The following is a 24,122-nucleotide window of genomic DNA, read 5'->3' as shown; positions in this document are numbered from 1 at the left end:
TAGATGATCTAATGTTGCTGACTGTAGAACAGATACCACAGAGCAGAACATCCTAAACCTGGCTCCCAAATTTAAATTCTGCAATGGTTTCAATCATACACTCAAAAGATCATTTCAAAATTATTTTTACTAGACAACTGGCAAGTAAGTTACTTATTTTGTTAGGGTCATGATATTGTATATCTGTAGTCCTTGCAGTACAGGTTGAGGACTGCTCTAATGGAAAAGTGTTTGTAAGGGAGAAAGAAAAAACATAGTTACTTGCATACTCATGTCTTGTTGGTTTTCCTGAAAGACCACTTTCATCTTTGTTTTCCTTGCTGGAAAGCAGATAAGTGCTCCTACCTCTTATTTGGCTGAATGCAAAATCGGCACATTTATATTCAAGGATGTACAAAATATTGGTCCTAAGCACCTAAGTGACAGTATTGCCCAGGCCCTTTTCATATAAATCTTGTATAAGTCTCCATTCTCCTTACTAACTGTGAACATGCAGACCACCTCCACCCTGGCATCTAAACTCAGGCTATTTGCCCAACCCTGAAATATCCTCCTCCTTGCTCTACATACACAAATTCTAACTATGCTCCAAGCTTCAAGATCTGGCTGAAGTTCCACTCACTCCTTTCAGCTTTTCCAAGAAGAACCAAACGAGGAAGAAAATGAACATCAATGTAACCAGAAGGACATTTCCTGCAGCCATAAATAGAGAAAGGCTGGATACAACCTAGAGGTCACCAAAATGATATCACAGGCTACACTTCAGGACAGAAAGTTTAGAGTATAATTTAATGTCATGGGAAAAGGAATCTACATAACCATGTAAACATATGATCTCATTTTCATTAAGATAAATGTGTAAATTGTGAACATGGACAAAAAAACCTGGATGAATAAACAGAATATTATCTCTAGGGAAAATTAACCATGGCTTTTTCTTCTTTTTGCTTTTTATTGTACTTTCTCATTTATTTAATATGTTGCTTTTTTAAACAAAAGAGAGAGAAAAATACATTTTAAAAAATGGAATGGTAAAAGGAAAACTGTGTATTAAGAGTTAACGTTGCATCTCACTTTTAAAACTGAGCACAATCTAACGGGTAAAAATGACAGCTCACTTCTGCAGCAAAACGAAATGGCTACGTTTCCACTGACAGGAATTTTTCAATCCACAGGGCTTCTACATAAAGGAAACAACCTTGCACCAAAAATCAACTGCAGCTGAGATCATGCGCACTGACAAGAGTGTGCTTCCTGCATAAACCAATTAAAGACACAAAGATACTGGCCCTAAGGTGTTAATAGCTCAAATTAACAGCTCCAGATTTTGTTTCCAAACCAAGTTTCAACGGTTTGGTTTGCTCTGTGCAGTTATTCTTAAGAGAAAAATACAAGCCGAAAGGAAATGTGATAGAACCTCCGTGAGAACTTTCACTGCCTTGTGGAATGTCCGGCACATAATAGGTGCTTAATAATTACTCGTGCTATATAAGTGAAAAAATACATTGACCTTATGCTTCAAGATATTGATTAGCAAAAGAAGGAAGATACACACGGAAAAGATATAAATGCAGCACACAGTAATACAGGAAAGGTTTTAAAAACCACGACCATGACAAAGACTTGACAAATATATATAAGGTACATGTGGGGGAAAAAATGTATTGAAGGAAGTTGGCTATTATCACACTATCTAATAAATTAAAAATCCTACTAAAAGTTTTCCATCTAAGGAATCCTTTCATTGCTTACTACTGTTCATTCTGTAAATACAGACTTCTGTGTAAATGATACCAATATTATTGCTGATAAGAGAGCAAAATTGTAGTTAGACATTGTATGAAGGAAATATCTTTCTTGCTGTTCTTTTTAGTCTCTAGTATTAATAATCCAAAAGAAGAGATTAAAAATTCAGTCAAAGCTTCAAACAGCTCTAGATAATCCGATAGATGTTTATATAGTGATGCACCAGCACCCTCATGAAGACATGGATGTGATGTGTTCTCAGAACATTCATTCATTCATTTTTTAAAGCTATCAAAAAAACACCTATTGAAAGTAAATTAAAATGAGTTAAAAAAATCTATCTATCTGCCTATCTATCTACCTACCTACCTACATATCTGTCTGTCTATCTATCTATCTACGTACCTACCTATCTACCCAGCTACCCATCTATCTTCTTGCTAAAAGACTGAATTAGTTGTTTGAGGATCTCATATAATATTTCACTTCAGTTAGTTGCAGTGCCTCTTTCTGGGCCATGAAAGCTTAAAAAAACAAACAGAGAACTCAGTGAGTTATTGATAATTAGCCGGCAAGGTAACTCTAATCTGTTAGCAGTAAATTAGGCTTATGTTTGTTTCAAAAGGAGAGACAATGATCTGTCCCATCACAGCCTAAAAAAGAATACTACCTGTCCTTCACAGATGAAAAAAGCACTATGGAATCGCTGTCAGTGGGATATTTACATTATTGAGTATTTCTATCCAAAAATGGGGATGGGTTGTCTCTTCTACAACAACCCCTGCTCCCATGCCCATTCTCCCTGCAAAGCAGGATGAGACCCGCACGTGGTACTTGAGGGACTCACTCAGGCTACCTCCTCCCCAGGGGCCCTGCTCCACGCCTACAACTCTTGGTTCCTTTGTTATCAACTGTTAGTTATTTCTTACCAAACTCGAAGGATATTATTACAAAAAAATACACGGTCAAGATAAAAATCCCCAAGGGAACTGAAGGGTAGGAAGTGAAAAGTAAGGCTACCTCCTAATTCTCCTAATAAACCACTGGTCACAATACACTATGGACATCTTCCTCTATCAGTACGTAAAGTCTTGCCTCCTTGTTAATAGTGCAGAATAGCATTTTACTGTCTAAGTAGAGCAATATTTACCCAATGGCTTCCCCATTGGTTCTTCCTAGTTTTAAAAAAATTGTTATTACTAATTATGTTGCTGAGCTTCTTATATAATAACTGTTTTTTAATTATCTTCTAAAATACGTAATGCAAATTCTTTGAAGTGGAATTGCTACGTAAAAAGGTATATAAATACTAATTTTTGACGGTTACCGCTAAGTGTTCTGCAAAAGTATTGCAACCAATTGTCAGCTTCACCAAACGGTAGATAAGTTCCGATTTTTTCTACCCCTTGAATTTCTTCCTCAGCCCATGGGCAAAAAATTGGATCTCATTCTTTATCTGATTGATAAATTGATATTTCTTTGACTATGAGGGAAGGTAAGATATTTTCATACATTTATGGTCATTTGTATATTTTTTGTGTGTGAACTGCCTCTTCATTTATTTACTGGTTTCCCCAGAAGGCATGAGCTCAAAAACTGGGTGAGGTTATATGCAATCCCTGTATTGCCATCTTTCTTGGGCCATTCAGGAAATGCTTCAGAGTGAAAGTCAGAGAAGTAGCATTATGACACAGATAACCCTACATCTATTCTAATTTATTATTTTATTAAAAATAAAGAATACCCAAACACTGGTCCTTTGTTATCAGCAACGGATTTCTAGTGATACACTTCACAAGGGATCACAATCTTCCAACCAGGTTAGTTTAAAAAATAAACTGTATTACCTAGAACAGTACCAGTACCTTCAAAAACTTTTTATTTTTAAATAACTCCTCTATTCATGACTGCAAAGGTTTTTTTTTCAAATATCACTTTTATCTAGTATTTAAAAATGTATACTAATTTTGTTTAGAAGTGTGAGTTAAATCTAATTAGTTAACTTTAGAAATATATAAATCCAATCATTATAACTATGTTAAATTTAGGAAAAAAAAAGATTATATTTCAAAACAGTGGCTGCCTTTGAGGCGAAAAATTTAAGAAGCAGGAAAGTATTCTCAAGCAAATATGTAAACAGGAAATAAATAGCTCAATTATAGGGTAGAGCCAGGCATTTAAGAGCAGAAAGGGTATCTATGCAATGGAAGATTCTTGAAAGACTAAAAACAGGCTTTTCCAATGCATTTCATAAAAACTTATGAGCCCACACATTAATATACAAGTGCAATGAAATCCCAGTGGGACAAATTCTCCATGTTACAACGTCAGGTTTATAAAATGCCCTATAAACATGTGAGCTTACCAACGGAAAGAACCAAAGTGTCTTACCTCCGTGGCCAGGCTCTGGCTTGCACCATTGTCGAGAAGAAACTTGACAACTTCCAGGTGGTTCTCCTGGGCCGCCATATACAATGGTGTGAAACCATTCTGCAAAATAAGAATTAAAATGTTTGTGGCTTTTTAAAGTAACCCCATCTCTCTACTGTACCGATGATATTATATATTCCAGGAAATGCTCACACATAATAATTTTATTAATACTTTAGTATAGATATTCACACTTATTACAAAACCTAAGCATGATAGTTTAAGCAGAATTTATACGTATAATTCATAATTATACTTCCTAATTCATAGTTTGAGTGTGCTTCATAGCTGATAGTCTAACTCATACCAATACATCCACTTTAGATAAGTATGTACATTCATTTAACCATTAACCACTTACTGAGTGTCTACCATGAGTAAAGAATTTTACTAGATGCCATGAGAATATGAAGAAAAATACATTTGGTCATTGTCTCAATGAGTTTTTATCCCAAGCAATAATTATTTATCTCAAGTAAAATATATAATACTTTTACATAAAATTAAGCACCTGAAATAGTTGCTATTTTGGAAGGAATTTACATTAATTTCACACAGCTTTCAAACTTACCACAGATGGGGTGATTTAGAGCCAAGAAAAGAACACCCATTTGGAAAGGGCATACTTCAATTTTAAAGTAGAATTCAAATAGTACTCTACTTTTTGTAAGTTTCCTTCCTTGCATTTTTTTGCAAAGACATGTTCAGAATACATACATGCACATTCATATACTATATATTCCATTGTGTATCTTTGTCTGAAATGTGCCCAACTGCCAAGGGACTCGGAAGCAAATGAATGTATGCATCTTAACCTCCTTAGCAAAAATATGTTGCATAAGTGTGTTTGTGCTCTAGAACAACGTATTTCACATCTATGAAATACTGCAATGTTGAAAAAACGTACTGCAAGACATATACACCAAAATAGGTATTTTTTCAAACTATAATAAATTCCCTTTGAATAAATTTTTCAGAATTCCGTTCTATTGAACAGAATGGTCTGAAAGTTCTGTTCTTTACATTATGCCATCACAAAGGATAAAGGTAAATACATTCTAAATTAAATGTTACCAAATGAAACCCAAACTTTCATGATTTAGGTTTAGGTTCATCACTATAAGTATCAATTACTACATGATTATCTTACTTATTCAGCTTCTGGATAACTAACCTGATGAATAACATATAACTCAGCCTCGGTAACCTCACTTTTTTTTGGCTTATACCTCAGAATTAGGAATTAAGTTAAAAAGATGCTTGAGCAGATAAAAGTGGTATCATGTAATGAACCAACCGTAGTGAATGTACCTTACTCATCAGAGGGTTCCTCTATTCTACTGACTCTATTTCACACATAATTGTAATAAGCTAGGTTATTTGCTTGCCAAGCTCAAGAGTAGAGACACAAAATTAGAGGCAGTAGAATATGACACCGTATTCAAGCTTCTTCCTTTTAACTTTTTTGCCTAGCAATATCACTGAGTTCACTGTAACTTTGTTTTATCATGAAAGATTTTATCAATTTTAAGCACAAAACAAGGAACAACTGCAACCCAACGTGTGTGTGAGCACGCGTGTGGGTTTCATCTTTGTCACTCTTCCCAGAGCTGTGAGGGAACCTGAAAGATGTTTACGATTATCCTTTATCATACTGCGATTTTCTCATTTGAGCAAAATGAAAGATCATTTAATCCTTGGTTGATTTAGCCATCTCTTAACCAAAAAATAAATAAATAAAAAACAAAAATTAAAAACATCAAAAAGGTGAAAACTAGCATGGATTTTTCTTATCACTCTGTGAACTATCTATCTTTCCACATCACCCAAAATTTCCAGATGGAAGATTCAGATTTTAGGAGTAAAGTTCTTGAGGAAAAATTCCCAAATGGATGATTTTCTCTCAGACATACATATCACATAGATAATATGTATCGGTAGAGTCTAAACTTCAGGGCAGAGGTCTGCTGTAGTTCAAGATTACCTGAGAAACACTGGTCTACCTACAAATATCTGATTTCTAGCCCAATGTACCTGCACTATTTTTGAGGAAACCCGCCAGGACCAAACATTTTGTGACCCTTGAAGGAAATCCAAAACCAGGCACTGAGGTTAGCAGATGCTGTTCTTACAGACGTGGAGCTTCCTTCCAAACAGTGGTTCTTAAGAAGCACAACTTTTACATCATTCCATGTTCCTTTTTCACAATGGCAGAGAGTGAAATGTGTACAACTGGAATTTCTCAGAAATAATATGTGGACATGAGTCACAGCAAGATGGGACTCTGTAATGAATAGTTTCCACAATAGCTTTCCTCTTGTTGTTGCTTTTTTTAAATAAATTTATTTATTTATTATTTATTGGCTGTGTTGGGTTTTCGTTGCTGCACATGGGCTTTCTCTAGCTGCGGTGAGCAGTCGTGGTGCATGGGCTCCTCATTGCCGTGGCTTCTCTTGTTGCGGATCATGGGCTCTAGGTGCATGGGCTTCAGTAGTTGGGGCACATGGGCTCAATAGTTGTGGCTCACGGGCTCTAGAGCGCAGGCTCAATAGTTGTGGCATATGCGCTTAGTTGCTCTGCGGCAAGCGCAATCTTCCTGGAGCAGGGATCAAACTCATGTCTCCTGCGTTGGCAGACGGATTCTTAACCACTGCGCCATCTAGGAAGCCCTCCTCTTGTTTTTGGGTGCTTGCCATTGTACAGCTAGTACCTGAAAGCTAGTCATTTTCTAAATGGTCACATTCTTTCATATTTTTTTCATTTTTATTTATTTTTATGGATACCAAAAATAAATAAAAATGAACTTACCAAAAAACTCACTCATTCAAAGTGTAAGATTTAGTGTTTTTTTTAGTCTGTTCATAAAGTTGGGCAACCATCCCCACCATCTAATTCCAGAACATTTCATCACCTCCAAAAGGAACTCTGGACCATTAGTATTCACTCCTCATGCCCTCCTCAACCATGCATCTGCCTTCCATCTCTATGGATTTGCCTGTTGTAAACATCTCATGTAAATGGAATGATACAATATATGGCATTGAATGGTCTCATTCCACTTCTGCTGACCACATTGATAAAATGTTTTTGGTGAGGCCTCCATAACGGAAATTTCAATTTTATAGTGGGCATTTGAGTGTCCGTGTGTTGATTTTGGTCCCTTCCTTTGGCACTATCGCTCCTATTTTCTTTAGGGGAACTACCTCTTCACTGATGTGTAGGTAGGACTTGTCTTGCTTGGACTTAAAAGCAAACTGGCCTGCCCTTCTTCAGCCACAGGGTCAGTGCACATGCAGGATGGCTCTGCTAGCTCTTCTGTGTCTACTCTCTGATCTTCTCAATTCTGTTTTCTGCCAGATCTCCCCTCCCCACCCTCGAATGACCCGTAGGGACCTTATCAAAGGGCAACCCTACTCTTTAGCTTCTGATTAAAGGGAGTGGTTCTCTCACTTCAACTATCTAGTTTCCAAAGCTTTTTGAAAGCTTCTTTATCCTTCTATTCTATGGGTTCCTTGTAGTATTCCAAGTTGCTGAAGTTATTTGGATTAAAGCAATAGAAACTAACACCAGTTAATAAAATTTTCATCTATCGAGAAAGGATCAACAAGGTGTGAGAACACATACACACTATTTAGTTATGGCTCTAGGAAGATAATTATAAGCATCCTTTTGAAAGAGTGAATAAAAATATTACCATTACTCTCTAGAGCAAAGAGGCTTAAGGCACAAGTAATTCAGTGTGGATGACATAGAGCTCTAATGATTTTCCATGAACTAGTACCTGGATTGGGAACATGGTCAGATTTCAGGAATAATGTTATTTTTCTCTTAAGAGAAAAAAGTACATCACGGGTTCTACATTGATTTCCTAACTTAGGAAATTTCCAAAACAAAATGCTGACCAAAAAGGAACATATGGGAGGCCCAATTTACATTTCCTTTCCTGCAGCAACAATAGACTCAATTCTCAAAAGGCAGACTAGCTCAAGACTGAGTATGTTCTTTGCTGTCTGATTTTTATCCAATATCCTCAATACTTTCTCCTCTGAAGGTATTGTGGTATTATTATAAGTATTATAGGGTTATCATAAGTATGCAAAGCCACAGACTTATAGTTTTATAGACAGTACTGAGGCGTGCTACCTAATACCCACTAAAATAAAACAAAACAAAATAAAGGAAATAAAATAAAATGATATAAAATAAAAGTAAAATGAAATAAAGTAAGGGCTTAAATTTCATTCATGAAATTTTCTTATCTATCCTGGTTTCCTCCAACCAAGCCTTTGTATATCATAAAGTGCTGTTGTTAATTAAATTGTTAAGGGTATGATATATTTATACTTATTTATATATGATACTAATTTTTGTGAAGGTTGGCTACATCAGAGATGTGCTATTAGTTCAAAGGTCAGAAAGGCTCTATCTGGACCACACCCATTGTTTGACTTCATCAGCACTGAACCTCCCCATGATAGGAAACATTAAAAAACACAGACAGACCAAGGAAGCATTGGTTTAATTAAAGGGTGTTGTCTTTGTTAACAGCACTGTGAAAACCTGTCCATTTAGAATACTTTGATTGTTAAAATATTATTTGAAACAGACTTTGCTTCTTTATAAACATAGTTGGTGCCTTATATCACGGAATAAAGACAGAGAAGGAGAAAGTGTGAGGGATGTCATTTGACACGACAGGTTTAGATTTTTCAAGAGCAAACGCTGTTAATCATTGTGGTATTTTGTATAAAGTATTAAGGACTCAATCATAGAGCATTCTGTAAAATTACAATTTAGTTATCCAACCCAATTTATTTCTCAGGGTAGGCCTAGCCTAAATGATTCCTGGAATATTAAACAATACAAGAAAGAGTTTAACTAGCTTTTTAAGACCTAGGATTAAGGCAATGACAAGAATTATTACAAGAATATCCACAAATTCCTAGTTTATAGAGCCTCAGTTTATCAGAACTTGATATTGTCCAATGCCATTTTTATTTTCAAGGAGAATTTTTATATTTAAGGAAAGTGAGGGTCCCTCTTTATACCGTTTCTTATTGGCTATTAAATATTGTCTTAAATAGGCTAAAATTTCACTTAGAGATACTTTCTTGAATACTAATATTCCTTTGATGTTCTGCCACCTAAATGGAATTTCATGGCATTTCATGGCATTATTGCTTGTTGTTCTTTACAAAAGTTCCTTTTGAAAAGTTGCTACCAGGGGTTATCTTCGAAACTCTATTCTGCTGCGTGGTGATCTCATTACTTATTCTGTCCACGGAATGATGCAGTTCAGAAGGCTTCTGGGAGCAGGTGTCCAGAGGAAGGGGGGCAGGTTTTACTTGTCAAGTGCATGGCTGGGTATTCCAAGCACAGCTGCAAGGAACAGGGAATTTCACAGCCCACGTTCTTCTTCTGCACTTCATCAAGAGAGAATGTGTATAAATTGAAATCAAATCTGGTTAGGATTTTATTTCGACTACAGCTTCTTCCAGACATTGCAGAGAAGGTTTAAAACTGTGCCTCCTCTGCACATTAGTCAAGAATGTGTACAATGTTTAAAAGAAAGGAAGGTTAATTTTTCCCTCCCTTGGGGGGAAAAAGGAAAATGAAAATGGACTAAAGAGTTTTCCCACTACCTCAGAGCTTAACACTAGCTATTTTCTAAGTAAAAAAAATTATAGGGGCATTTAAAAATAATTGCTTGGAAAGCATAATGCTTCTCTTATGGTCAGCTGGTCTGTATTTCTCTTCAAGTACCATACTTGTCAATATTCAACTTTATACCACTCCTTTCTGGAAAAGCATTATTTGTCTAAGTGAGCTCTCATAGGGAATCAGAACAGGTGGCACAGACCATGTAACAAATGTCCAACCACAGGGAACTAGATATTAGACCAATTACACAAGAAATCATGTGGTTGGAAGTACAGTGCGATATTTAATGGCAACAGGGCTTTCATCGCTATGGTGGGAGTAACAAGGGAGAGAGTCACTGCAATTCTGTGGACCCATGAAATATAGGAGGCTCCTGTTATCCAAAGATAATGAGTACTGGAAAAGGCTGAGGAAATCAAGTGCACTTAAAGTGGAGATCAAAAGGCCGTAGTAAATAATGAAAAAAGTTAGATTGAGACCTCATCTTGAAAGAGAAAACCAGAAATTGTAAAAGCGACTTTATATGATTTGACAAAATGTAGGTTACAACTGCATTCATGTACAAGTTCTCAGAGTCAATGAAGACTAAACCAACTATAACTTTGGGGGAGAAAAAGTATGATTTTTTTTTCCAACAAAATTATATGACAGCTTGACAGCCTTCATTTTTTATTTTCAGAGCATAAGTGAAAAAGATAGTCTTTTTGCAAAAACTATTTGGGAACCAAAGTCCTCACCTAATTTTTTTTCTTCATTTATTTTTTTTGATTTTAACATCATTCAAGTATGAAACACCTGTCAGGAACTCATCCTAATTCTCCACACAGTCTTGTCTACTACCGCCAGAAAGCCACGACCCCACAGCATCACTTTCCCTAACTTCATGAAAACCTACATCTTTTGCAAAACTTGCAGTTTTGTTCTATAGTCAATTTGTTCAATACCTAACACCCTGGAGTAGATACTGACGAACCAGGATAGATGTCAGCCTTCAGCTGGAAGAAACGTTTGAGTAGGGACCAGTTTTAAACATGGTCGGGTCCTTAGAGATTATCATACTATGCGAAGTAAGTCAGAAAGAGAAAGACAAATAACATATGATCCCTTATATGTGGAATCTAAAATACAACACAAATGAACCTATCTGTGAAACAGAAACAGACTCACAGACATAGAGAACAGACTTGTGGTTGCCAAGGGGGAGGAGGAGGGAAGGAGTGGGAGTTTGGGGTTAGCAGATGCAAACTATTATATATATGATGGATAAACAACAGCATCGTATTGTATAGCACAGGGAATTATATTCAATATCCTGTGACAAACCATTATGGAAAAGAATATATATATGTATAATTGAATAACTTTGCTGTACAGCACAAATTTACACAACTATACTCCAATAAAATTTTTAAAAAATGGTCAGGTCCTAAGTGGATATTTGTATGTTATTATGACGTTTGCTCTCCTATACAAGCTCACGTCTGTGGGGACAGAACAGTAATGAATAATTTGGATAATAAGGACCTAGAGTTTTAGAACAATAAAGTGGACTTATTTTTTTTTAGATTCAAAGTCTACCAAATGATAATCTATTGGTATTTTTCTTAGAACTTCATGAAAGACTCTGATAGCCTGTAGGAGGCTCTTCTGAATCAATTATCAGTGTATAACCATTATTAATCTAGAAATTTTAAAGTTTGGGGATTTTAAAGTTTCTTCTGCTTGTTTTTTTCTTTTTAATCTGTTTCAGGGAACAACAATGATTAGTAAACAGGAAGGAGTTAGTAAACAAGAATTAACTAGTGTCTTCCCTTTTTCAACTATATAAAGCACTGATACACTCTGAACGTCTAAGAGCATTTCCTCTTTTACAGGCCTCCCCATTTCCTTTACCAGTGAGTAAATAACTGAGACTGGATCCAAGCTAGCATCATAAAACAGAGTAAGTCTCTGCATTACAGAGGTCCTCTAATCATTTATGTCTATGACTACCAGCCATACCTACCAGTTTTACAGATAGACGACTTTTAAAAATCTCCACTTCTCACATAAAGAATATTGCAAATGTGGATATATATGAAATTGAATAATCCGGAATAATATAACTATTCATTGGATATAGCTCTTAAGTATTATATTCTTAGAAGATATATAAACCAAGCAAGCACCTGACGCAGAACATTATTTGTGAATCATGATAACAACATTTCTTGGCAGTAGAGCTGCAGGTTTACCTGAGATTGGGCATTGACATTGGCTCCATTTGTAACCAAGACCTTTACCACCTCTGCTTGCCCCGCCAAAGATGCTATATGCAACGCTGTGTTTCCTTTCTGTAAAACCAAAGGCAAGATACATCAGCTCACCCATCTTTCTCTCTACTTTGAACATTTTACAAAATATCAAATCCCTCTAAAAGTTCCCCATAGAGAACAAGGTTGACAAGTACCTCATGAGAAGTGTGCCCCAATTCTTAGCGAGGGCAGAATTCTCATTGAATTGGGCAACTGATATAAAAAGCACGAAATATGTGATACTGACCTTTGTAGCTGCATCCACGTTGGCTTCTCTCTGTAGCAGCTCAGAAACAACTTCTACATGGCCTTCTTTGGAAGCAAGATGGAGCGCGTTCAACCCATTCTGATTAAGTGAAGGGAAAGCTTTACTCAGCAGATTGAAAATAGAGCAGTAAACAGTCAACCAAGAACTCTGAAGAGAACATCCCACCAATAACCATTTGTATGTGTGCAGTGCAGGAACTTGAATTAGGAATAAAAGTACTTGTGGCAATTAGGTGGGTTGTTCTGATGTCATTACGTACTAAATTTTAGGAATGAATTGTTAAAGGACACATATCTGCATTTCTGAATGCTCCTCTAGCAAAGCAGAGAATAACTTGGTAATTCCAGCTGGTGACATTTTATAGAAAACAATGGCAAAAGAGAGGTAGTTTTGGTAATATCTAATGAAAGATTTAAGGAGTTTAAAGTCTGGATTTTTAAAATTTTAACTAAAAACTTAAGTCACAATAATCACCACAACTAACCTGATTGCAAATGTTGATGTCAACTCCATTTTTTATGTAGTCAAGGGCCTTTTCTAAGTGTCCAGCTCGAGCAGCTCTTAAGTAACTTGCGTTGGCATCCGACTGAATAAAAAAGAAAAAACATTTTGATGAAAAAAGGAAACTAATATGCATATTTCTAACCACCCAGATTATTATCCAAACTAAAAAGAAAGTAAAACTGAGATTTTTTTCAATTGAATTATTTTATTTCTAACGTGAAAACAGTAATAAAAGGTCTTCATAAAGTCACGAAGAAAAGAACAAATCCTTCAAAAGTTAGTTTCAAGTGTATACCCCTTCTATGATATCATAACCGACTCTGAACAGAAAGAAAAAATTTCCCATGATGTGTAGGCATATTAAATCAACATACAACTCATGAGAGTTAAAAAAAAATCCTGTAACTTCCTGATAGTTATATTATTATAAACCTCATTGTTCTCTTTAATCAGAAATTTAACTATACGGATGTTGAACTATAATGCTATACCTGAAACTCGTATAATTAAAAAAAAGAAATTTAACATCTACTCCATTCGTTTGTATCTAACTATCCAATTTTTCAATTAATAGCTTCTCGAATATGTTTAATGTTGTTACACTAGCTTAACAGGAATAAGTGGATAATGACATTCTCTAGAATTCTCCTGCAGGACATAGCCATGTGTCGGAACATAGACTGCATTTGAAAAGCATTTACTTATAAACATCTACGCAGTTTGTGAAGCATAATTTCCATATATTTTCAAGCTAGCTAAGTCCACAGCCTGCGGAAAACTTTATTAGAAGCATTAGCAGGTACAAACAAATACATATACACATTTTTTTATATATATATATACATTTTTAAAACAACAAAACCCAAGTCTGCAATTCATTCATTGAAAGCTTACAACTCTGAACTACTGCTAAACTCTAATGCCTACAATTACATAGATGAAATCACCGACTATTGAAATTTTTAATAGAAAGGTGATGAGAAGAAAGACTGCAAAGTTGGGTGTGCACAATTTGTAAAGGAATCTTTGTTCCATGTAAAACAACACAGAAGCAGATTTTCTTTAAAGGGCTGCCCAAAACATCACTGGTTATAAATATGATCATGGAGGATATGGCTTAAAAGAGCAAAGCGTCTTCTTTCAGCCATTTGGCAACTATGTCCTCCAAGCTCCCATTCACTTGCCACCTTATCTGTAAAGGCTTCCCAGACCTCTAGGCAGAGCTTAACCGCTCAGCGCTCCAAAGGCATTCATTTTACTGTGCCCTCTTGGTATTTATCACTCAGCATCATAGTTTTTGGTATACCTGTACTTTCTCCCTAAACTGTAAGTGAGGCAGATTAAGGGGTAGGCAACTGGAAAGCCACCAAGATGCCCATCTTTGAGGAACACTAATTCAACCCTGGAAATGTACCTAAGATGAAGGAAATCTCACCTCTCAGAAGGACCTTTGGTTCTGGTGTGGGTCAATTCAGGTAAGAGCTGACAAGCTCAGGATATCAAAGGAGGGGCCACTGCCTCTAGGGTCTCTGCCCTTCCCATGCACAGCAGTATGCCTCTCTCTGAAAGAATACTGCTTCTTCTCAATTAGGGCTTCTTTGTCTCAGCACTATTGGCATTTTGATCCAGATAATTCTTTGATGTGCGGGACAATCCTGTTCAGTGCCCATGTTCCCCAGCATCTACCAACCAGGTATCAGCAGAAGCTCCTATATGTGACAACCAAAAATGTCTTCATGTTGCCAAGTTTCCCAGGGCGAAGGGTAAAACCTCCCCAGTTGAGAACCACTGCTCTAAATAAATAGTAAACCAATTTGTTTAAAGACTGTAGGTTTCAAAAGGCTTACATCTTTGGCCTGCCTGCATTGCCATATACCTTGACCTAGCACAAGGCAGTGAGTATGTGTATAACATTCATCTTTCTGTTTCGAAGCATCCCTGGCACATAGCAGGTGCCTGTAAATGTTCTGTGAAAGAATCAACAAATAAGTAAATTATGTGGAAATAACTAATTATTTCCCAGAACAATACAGGAGATTTTATTAACAACAACAGCAGCAGCTGCTTAAGTTGAGAATCTGCTATGATGCAAAGCTGCACGGCAGAGAGCGCAAACTGAGCCACGAGTTGGTTACCTGGGAATACATGCAGGTATTGCTAAAGTAAAACTGCGATTTGAGACAAGCATGCAGATCATTTAATCAGGGCAGAGAATTAAGTAAGAGGAAGACAACACATTTGGTTCAAATCAGACAAAGGACAAACCAAAGTTTCCAGGAATGTAAAGAAAAACAAAATTCAGTCTTTAAAGAGCTTTGGTACTTGGAGAAGGTTAGTTTTTGTTTGGTGTGTAAGTTCAGTTAGAAATAAATTAGCTATGCAAGGATGGCTCATTGTACCATAAAATATCATCTTCTTTGTGCCTGCTCAGTGACTTATCAGTGAATTTGCCCAGAAGGGTTCTGATGCTGTTCTGGGAACAAATGACATTAGTCTGCCTGGATATTTCATCGGCCGAAAATAATAACTGTGAGTTAAGTAAGCACCCCAAACACTGACTTTGAGTACATAGAGACAGCAGCTAAAGAAGTTCCAAACAAGGAAAGCCCCTGAACTGACTCTAGATCTGAAAGGTTTGGCGATTCTATATACTGTCCATTTCTCTCTCACATTTTCTCAGAATTTTCCCCCCAGAAACTCTAAAGCAAAACAAAACACAGACAACATAAACCAAATCTAATTCAGTGGCTGCCTATCTGGAGTTCAGATTCTTCTGAGACTAGCAAAAGTTATGAATAAATTTCTTTTCTTCAACAATTGCACATATATGCATTTGTTTACACACACCAAGTCTGTAAACACACATCCAATCTGCATACGGACATGAAATATGCATATACAAACACAATGTGCACACTATTTCCTGCAGCTCAGGATCGCTAAGCCTGCTGCTCACAGATTTCATGTTTAAGAACACCTGCTCTTGGGCTCCCTAGGTGGTGCAGTGGTTAAGAATCCACCTGCCAATGCAGGAGACACGAGTTTGATCCCTGCTCCAGGAAGATCCCATGTGCTGTGGATTAACTAAGCCCATGTGCCACAACCATTGAGCAACGAAGACCCAACACAGCCAATAAATAAATAAATTTATTAAAAAAAAAAAAAAGAACACCTGCTCTAAATGATAAAAAAATTCTCTGGTGGATATTCTCCCTACATCTATTTCACCCAATAACCCTGGTATCAAATAATTCTCTGAGGTAGCCATTTTATCACCTGAGAACTTTAGGAAGAGGAGAATGGATAAAAATTTATACTTTTCATTTCTCCTGGCCCTCTGGTACCTGCAGACATGTCCAATCCACCAATACATAATAATCAGCCACTACTTGTATTCCACAGACAAAGCATAGGGGGAGAGGGAAGAAAGTACGAAGTAAGAGCATGGAGAGGGAAATGAAGACTGCCTTGAAGAAACATGACGATTTAGGAGATGCAGTTATTACAGCCCAGAGACAAAGAATGGAGACATTCTCCTTCTAGTCTCAACAACCTGCAAGCCACGCAGCCACATCTTCCTTCCACAAATATTTGTCGAACATCAAATTTGAACTAGTCATGCCAACATCTGGCTGTCTGGTGGGGAGCAAAACAGATGTGGTACCAATTAAGACATGCTTGCCTTCATCTTATTCTTACACTTTCCCAAATTGTGCTGCTTCATTGGCAGGGAAAATAATGAAGTCTTGACTTTTCTCTTTTTTCAAATTTTGCCTATAGTACCTATATATTGTTTATTTCCTTAATGTTAAAAATATACACATAATATTTTGTATTAGGTTCAATATCAACATACTGCATCTCTTAGCTGTCATTCCATCAAGTAACTAGGAGTTACTCGTAACACAGGCTACAGACTGTTTTTTAATCTGGAACATTCTATTCCAACAATGTCTCTTTAAAGCCAACTGCAGACAGATTACTACGGAAGGAAATTAGGTGCCATGAGCACTGTCACATGGAAAGTCATACTGAGGAGGCCACTGCCTATGGAGTTAGTTGGTACAAAATGAATATGAGTATGTTGGTCAGCATTTCCTTCCCCCCCCGGGAATGATGAAAATCTGAAGGAAGAATTTGGAAAATGAAAGTGTCTTTCGCCACTATTTGAGGTCTTGTCTACTTAGTAATTTTGCTAGACAGGAAAGAAATATAAACCATGCGTTTTTCAAGGATAGACTCAAACATTATTATAAATTAACCTAATTCAGAATTTTCACCTGTACTGAATATTGATATTATTCAGCAGAAAGCAGTGATTGGAAAAAACCATTTCCTGGAGGAAACCTTAAGTATGTAACTTCTTTCTGAATTCTGTTTCTCTGTGTGGTTTACTACAGTTGTCTTAGTCATCGGGTATGATTTTATCTTGACCCCAATAAAATGGTAAAGGACAATTGTGACTTTATATTACAGACTTATGCCTTCTGGGTCTCATCATCGTCTCAGATAATCAGAGTATCTCTATGCTTGAGATGTGGGAAGAAAACCTAAATCACCTTAAAATGTATAGAAAAATTGTATTCTATTTATCCTGATTAGACAGACTTTCCAGCTTTATGCAAGGGAGTCTCTCAAAGGCTCTTCCTACAACACAAAGTTGTTCGATGTTTTAATTCTTTTCTTCATAATTTCAGGCAAATATGGCAGGAGAGAATCCTCTGGCTTTGTCATTGCCTCTTTTCACATCTTTTACCTGATGCTGGGAGCCAAGGTACATTTGACCTAAGTTTTCTTTATCTTTCTCAAGGCTGCCTGCAAAACCATCTTGTTTTACTGCTGTATCCACCTCACTTTTTTTTGGTAATCAATCTTTGCATAAATTCCTTTTCAAAAGCAGATGATATGACCATTTTAAATTTTTTGCAACAGAAAAATCGGCTGACAAAGAGCTTAATGTCAATGTTCACGCCCTTTACAATTTCTGTATGTGAATACCAGGAGGAATAAACCAGTGGTCAACCCCCGTGTTACAGATCAAATCAGCAGCACCTCTCTATTGTGATAGATGTATTTATAATAGATCCTCGGAGACATTTTAGCAATAGTATCACTGGAGAACTGGAGGAAACTGTATGTGAAATGATTTTGTGCAAGCCATGAGCTTCCTTTGTGCTGAGAATACTTAGTTTCTTTAAATATCTAAAAAAAAAAAAAAAAATTTCCTGAGTGCCAGCTTCCTCAATAACTCACACTTCATACCTCTGTGTGCTACACACTATTACAAGCACTTAGAGTAACTTAATTATATTATTGGCATTTAATTATATCATTAGTCACCTAATATAACATGTATTAACTGTATAAGTACTTATATTAACTTAGTCCTTATAATATTTCCATGAAGTAGTATAGTGGGTTGAATAATGTCCTCCCCACCCCGTCCCAAATTCATGTCCACTTGGAACCTCAGAACATGACCTTATTTGGAAATAGAATCTTTGCAGATATAATTATTTAAGATGAGGTCATATCGCACTAGAATGGGCCCAAAATCCAATGACATGTCCTTATAAGAAGAGAAGATACACAAATATCAAATCATTATTTTGTACAACTGAAACAAATATAATGTTGTATATCAATTATATCTCAATTAAAAAAAAGAGGAGAAGACACACAGACACATAAGAGAGACACCATGTAAAGATGGAGAAAGAGACTGGAGTAATGTTGCCACAAGACAAGGAACACAGGAGCCACCAGAAGCTGGAAGAGGCAAGGAGGAATTATCCCCTAGAGCCTTTGGAGGGAGTGTGGCACTGAGGACACATTGATTTTGGACCTCTGACCTCCAGAACTGTGAGAGAATACATTCTATTGCTTTAAGCCAATCAGTTTACGGCGGTTTGCTATGGAAATCCTAAAAAGCTAATGCAAGTAAGCACTATTACTAGCTCCATTTTATAGATGAGGAAACTGAGCTACAGAGAGAATGAAAGACTTTGGCAGAGACACACAGCTTGTAAGTGGCAGGGGTATACAGACGAGACTGCTAACCACTCCAGAGTCTAGACTGCCAACCACCACTTTAATAAAGGGCTTGGGCTTCCTAGGTGGCGCAGTGGGTAAGAATCCGCCTGCCCATGCAGGGGACTCAGGTTTGAGCCCTGCTCCAGCAAGATCCCACATGCCGCGGAGCAACTAAGCCCATGCACCACAACTATTGAGGCTTCGCTTTAGAGCCCGTGGGCCACAACTATTGAGCCCGTGTGCCACAACTACCAAAGCCCATGTGCCTAGAGCCCGTGCTCCACAACAAGAGAAGCCATGGCAATGAGGAGCCTACGCACCACAAAGAAGAGCAGCCCCCGCTCGCCACAACTAGAGAAAGCCCGTGTGGAGCAACGAAGACCCAATACAGCCAATAAGTAAGTAAGTAAGTAAATAAATAAATAAATTTTAAATAATAATAATAAAGGGCTTAATAAATATTTGGTCAATGGTCCACACCCAGTAACTCTTGGTTCATTAGTTCATTCACCTTCCAGCAATCGGTCTGTCCATCTGTCCGTCTGTCCATTCATCCATCCATCGAATTAACTATGTAGGTACTTTCAGAGCATACTTCCTTCATTGAATTTATTTCAAGGCTCAAGATCAGGCTAAGAGTGGATCGCCAGAAGAAATGCAGGCTGGCAACTCAGTGAGTATATAGCAGAGCTCTGCTCCATCGCCTCTAAACCTCAGGGAGCAATCTCTGAGGCTCTTAATACCTGATCTACCAATTCTCTCATCTTTTTCCTTTATCTCATCTTCCCAAGTGTCTGGGAACCATCCAAGGGGAAGATGATCCTTCCTGTAAGATTCAGGTTCTTTTTTTTCTACTGTTGTCCTGTTTTCTGCCTACCAATATACTCACGTGTTTCTTAAACCTAAAAAAAAATAAACTATCCGCACAAAACCAAAAAACCTTTCCTTCCACTTTTCTACCTAGCACTGTTTGCAAGGGATGTCTGTTTCTCATTGTAGTACACTGGTTAATTGGTCTGTATTCCAACAACTTCACTTACTAGCAGTGCTACCTGTGGCAAGTTTCTTAACATAAATGTACCTCAGTTTTCTCATCTGTGAAATGGGGATAAAATAATCTACTATTAGAATGAAAGCAGCTTATGTAAGGTAATTAACAGGATGAGTGCAGAGCAAGCACTCAATAAGTGATTATTATTTTATTTTACAATGATTCTGTGAACATCAAACATTTTGAAGGATTGGTTTAGGTTAGTCCCACTGCTTCTATATCCTTAATACTAATTCATCTTTGAGTCCTTGGCAATATGGTTTCTCTTGTTATTCAATAGTCTCTCTGTACGCAATCACCAATGACCTTCCAGTCATCATATCTTATTACTTAATTATAATTCTCTGCTCTTAATGTTGAGCCATTGGACATACTGATCACTTTCTCTTTCCTCAACATCTTCCCTTCAGCTTCTCTCATCGCTCTGTTCATGCCTTTTTGTCCCTCAGTGTTTCAACCCGTCACTGAAAAACGGGCCTTTTCCATGTTCTGATCTCACATTCCTCTCCTTCCTGTGCTCCTTCCCACAGTCTTCAACACTATCACGACTTCCACCATCCTTTTTATGCCTAACGCTCTGTATCTACACTGTGCCCAGCTGTATCTGTCCCAAAACACTCCCATTTCCATGTGTCACAATTTCCTCACCTCAACAGCAACAACATTTACTAAGAACATATATCTGTCACTGCAACTAGGTACTCATGGCAGAGATGTGAATAATAAACTCCCTTGATCTCCTTATTTAGATTTAAAGGTCTCAAGATTATCCTAACCACTAAAGCATGCAACTTCGGTGTCATTTTTTTTTATTTTAATTGGACTATAATTGACATGTAATATTAGCTTTAGGTGTACAATGACTTGATATTTGTATATATTGAGAAATGATCACCATAGTAAGTTTAGTTAATATCTGACACCACATACAGTTACAAATTTTTTTTTCTTGTGATGAGAGGTGTGTTTCTGATTACTTTTTTCTTCCTCATTCTTTCCCTCAAACCCTCTCCCAGAAAGTTACACACATGAATCCTATCAAATATTCTGTCTCTGAGAGCTTTTACAGTTTCCATTTTCCTTTTAAAAAAGTATTTATCTTGGACTTCCCTGGTGGTGCAGTGGTTACGAATCCGCCTGCCAATGCAGAGGACATGGGTTCGATCCCTGGTCCGGGAAGATCCCACATGCTGTGGAGCAACTAATCCCGTGCGCCACAACTACTGAGCCTGTGTGCCTCGAGCCCAGGCACTGCAACAAGAGAAGCCACCACAATAAGTAGCCTGCACACGACAACAAAGAGTAGCCCGCACACGGCAACAAAGAGTAGCCCCTGCTCACCAAAACTAGAGAAAGCCCACATGCAACAAAGACCCAACAGAGCCAAAACAAAAACAAAAACATATTTATCAGAATATGTATCATACATACAAAAGAGTGCATAAAACATACACGAACAGTTTAAAGAAAAATCATAAAAGAAATAACCACATACCCGGTCAGCTCAAGAATGAAGTTATAAGCAGCTTTGCAGGCCTCCAATGAGCCCTTCCTTGACTGGCTCTCCAAAGGTATCCTCTGTTCTAAGTCAGCATTCTCATGCCTTTCTTTACAGTTTAAACATCTAGATAAACAAATATGATGTAATCGACTATCTTATCACTCTATAAGTAGAATCATACATTGTAAATCTTTCTGTGACATGTCCCTTTTGTCTAATGCTGTGTTTGTGAGAGTCATCCACGTTGACATGTGTAACTGTAGTAGATCTATCATTGCTGCTGCAGAGGATTTCATTATGTGATTATATAACAATCTACCCACTGTGGAGTTGATGGCTGTGTTGTTGCTGGTTTTGGTCTACTACGAACGGCGCTGCCAGGAACATTTTGGCACTAGTTCTGGTGCGCACAGGCAAGATCTTAAGGTACATACCTAGGATCATAGATGCTGGGTCTTAGGGTTTGTGCTTATTCAACTTAGTAGTTAATGACAAATTGTTTTTCAAAGTGATGGTACTGATTTACACTTTCTATAGTTTGTGATGATTGCCTCTGAGCTCAGAGTCCTTAGAAATTAATCTCTGGGAATTCTTTTGGGTCTGGGTTAACACTGCCATCTGCCAAAGATGAATTTTAGATTGCGTCTGCCAGTTGCCTAGAGGCGCTATCAACCCAAGATTATTTCTGAGTTAAATGCTTGCCTTGAGGGTTTTTTGTTTTTGTTTTAAAAACAACACAGACAAATGTAGACCTCAAACTGGATATGAGGGATCCCTTGTGGTTACACATTCTCAGGGGAGAGTTTTGCTTTCTATCTGGTGACAAACTGAAACCGGCGAGGTTTTGCTCTATTCTCTGTGGTGGGTTTATTTCCTGGCCACCCCTTATATTGGGAGCTATGCCCTTTGGGGTCCAGCTTATCGGAAGGCTCTCACTGGACGGTCCACCTTGGGGGGGGGTTCTAGGCTTTGTCTCTTGTGCCCTGTGTCTATGCAGCCAAGTGAAAGTGGCCCTTGATTTCATGTCATGTCTCACCTCTATCGGTCCCTCACCTTTGTGCCAGTTCACAGGTACACTTCAAAAGACTTATTTTTATCATTATCCTAACATCTTCACTTTTCTTACAGCTAGAATTACACTTAACCTTTTTTATTTATTCACCCTGCTACTTGCCCCGTTCGGGCCCTAGCCGTGTGACACCCAGATCATTCTAAAAACCTCCAGGAGGTAGTAGTTAGCATACTGTCTCTGGTTGGACATTCCAGAAGCACTGAACACTATTCAGGAATGTGTGAGGAGTCACTGAGAGCTCTGAGAAAATTATGACAAGGAATGATAGCTGCATATTACAGGTCGGGGACCTCACTGAGCATTTTATATATATTATTCTTATTATTATAATGCCTTATTATTTATTTTTTAACAACTCAATCAAGATAGGAATCTTCATTACAAATGTGAAAAACTGAGTTTCCTAAAAATTAAGTGACTTGCCCAAGGTCATGCAGCAAGTAAGTAGGCAACAAGAATTGAAACCCATAACTGCTTGATAATAAGCCCAGGCTCTTTCCTCAACAGTAGTGGTTCCATGGAGCCCTAGGGTTCAAGAATCCTGAAATGGAGAGTAAGACTGAGTATAGAACTACCATATGATTCAGCAATCCCGCTCTTGGGTAGCTGGAGAAAACTGTTATTTTGAAAAAAAATACCCCAATGTTCATTGCAGCACTATTTACAATAGCCAAGACATGGAAGCAACCTAAATATCCATTGACAGAGGACTAGATAAAGAAGATGTGGGGGGTGTGTGTGTGTGTGTGTGTGTATATATATACACACACACACACAATGGAATATTACTAAGCAGTTAAAAAGAACAAAATAATGCTGTTTACAGCAACATGGGTGGATCCAGAGGTTATCATACTACGTGAAGTCAGAGACAGAAAGACAGGTATCATATGATTGTACTCATATGGAATCTAATTTTAAAAAATGATACAACTGAATTTATTTACCAAACAAAACTACACTCAGAGATTTTAAAAACAAACTTACGGTTACCAAAGGGGAAACATGGGTAGGAGGGATAAATTAGGAGTTTGGGATTAACTTACACACACACTGCTATATATAACATAATCAACAAAGACCTATTGTATAGCACAGGGAACTTTACTCAATATTCTGTAATAACCTATATGGTAAAGGATCTGAAAAAGAATGAATATATGTATATGTATAACTGAATCACTTTGCTGCACACCTGAAACTAACACAACATTGCAAATCCACTATGCTCCAATCAAATTTTTTTAAAAAAGGAAAAAAAAAAAAAAAACACCCAGTAAGGCTAAGTAAGCAGAGTTCCATACGCCTATTTTCAGCGTCAGCCCAAGTAGATCTACTTTTATCTGTTTCATACATTAATGTTTGATGACATACGTCATTTGTAAAAATGTTTCTGTTTTTAAACCATAGTATTCAATCAATTCCTATGGCATAGCCTCTGAGGCCCTTGAAAACGTGCCCCAAACACTTCCAGGCTGAATTAAAACACAAATGCTGATCTTGAAGGCAATCTAGACAGCTTAGTGTCCCTCAAAGGCTTCTTATTTCTCAACAGACCCCAC

The 24,122-nt window shown here is 37.3% G+C and overlaps 1 protein-coding gene across 3 annotated transcripts in view; it reads right to left on the bottom strand.

Moving 5' to 3' along the window:
* The window catches only part of ANK3 (ankyrin 3), a 679,472-nt gene that overhangs the window by 205,787 nt on the left and 449,563 nt on the right, over positions 1-24,122 (bottom strand). For all 3 annotated transcript variants that reach the window (XM_057734351.1, XM_057734352.1, XM_057734350.1), the window contains 4 exons: positions 12,884-12,985; positions 12,379-12,477; positions 12,072-12,170; positions 4,138-4,236 (listed from right to left, as the gene is read on the bottom strand). In XM_057734351.1, coding sequence (XP_057590334.1) covers positions 4,138-4,236; positions 12,072-12,170; positions 12,379-12,477; positions 12,884-12,985 — 399 coding nt within the window. The remainder of the gene's footprint in view (positions 1-4,137; positions 4,237-12,071; positions 12,171-12,378; positions 12,478-12,883; positions 12,986-24,122) is intronic.

The sequence above is a fragment of the Hippopotamus amphibius genome, chromosome 5, assembly GCF_030028045.1.
Source record: "Hippopotamus amphibius kiboko isolate mHipAmp2 chromosome 5, mHipAmp2.hap2, whole genome shotgun sequence".
Lineage (NCBI taxonomy): Eukaryota > Metazoa > Chordata > Mammalia > Artiodactyla > Hippopotamidae > Hippopotamus > Hippopotamus amphibius.
Note: the sequence above shows the minus strand (reverse complement) of the source record. Positions and strands in the feature narration are given on the sequence as shown.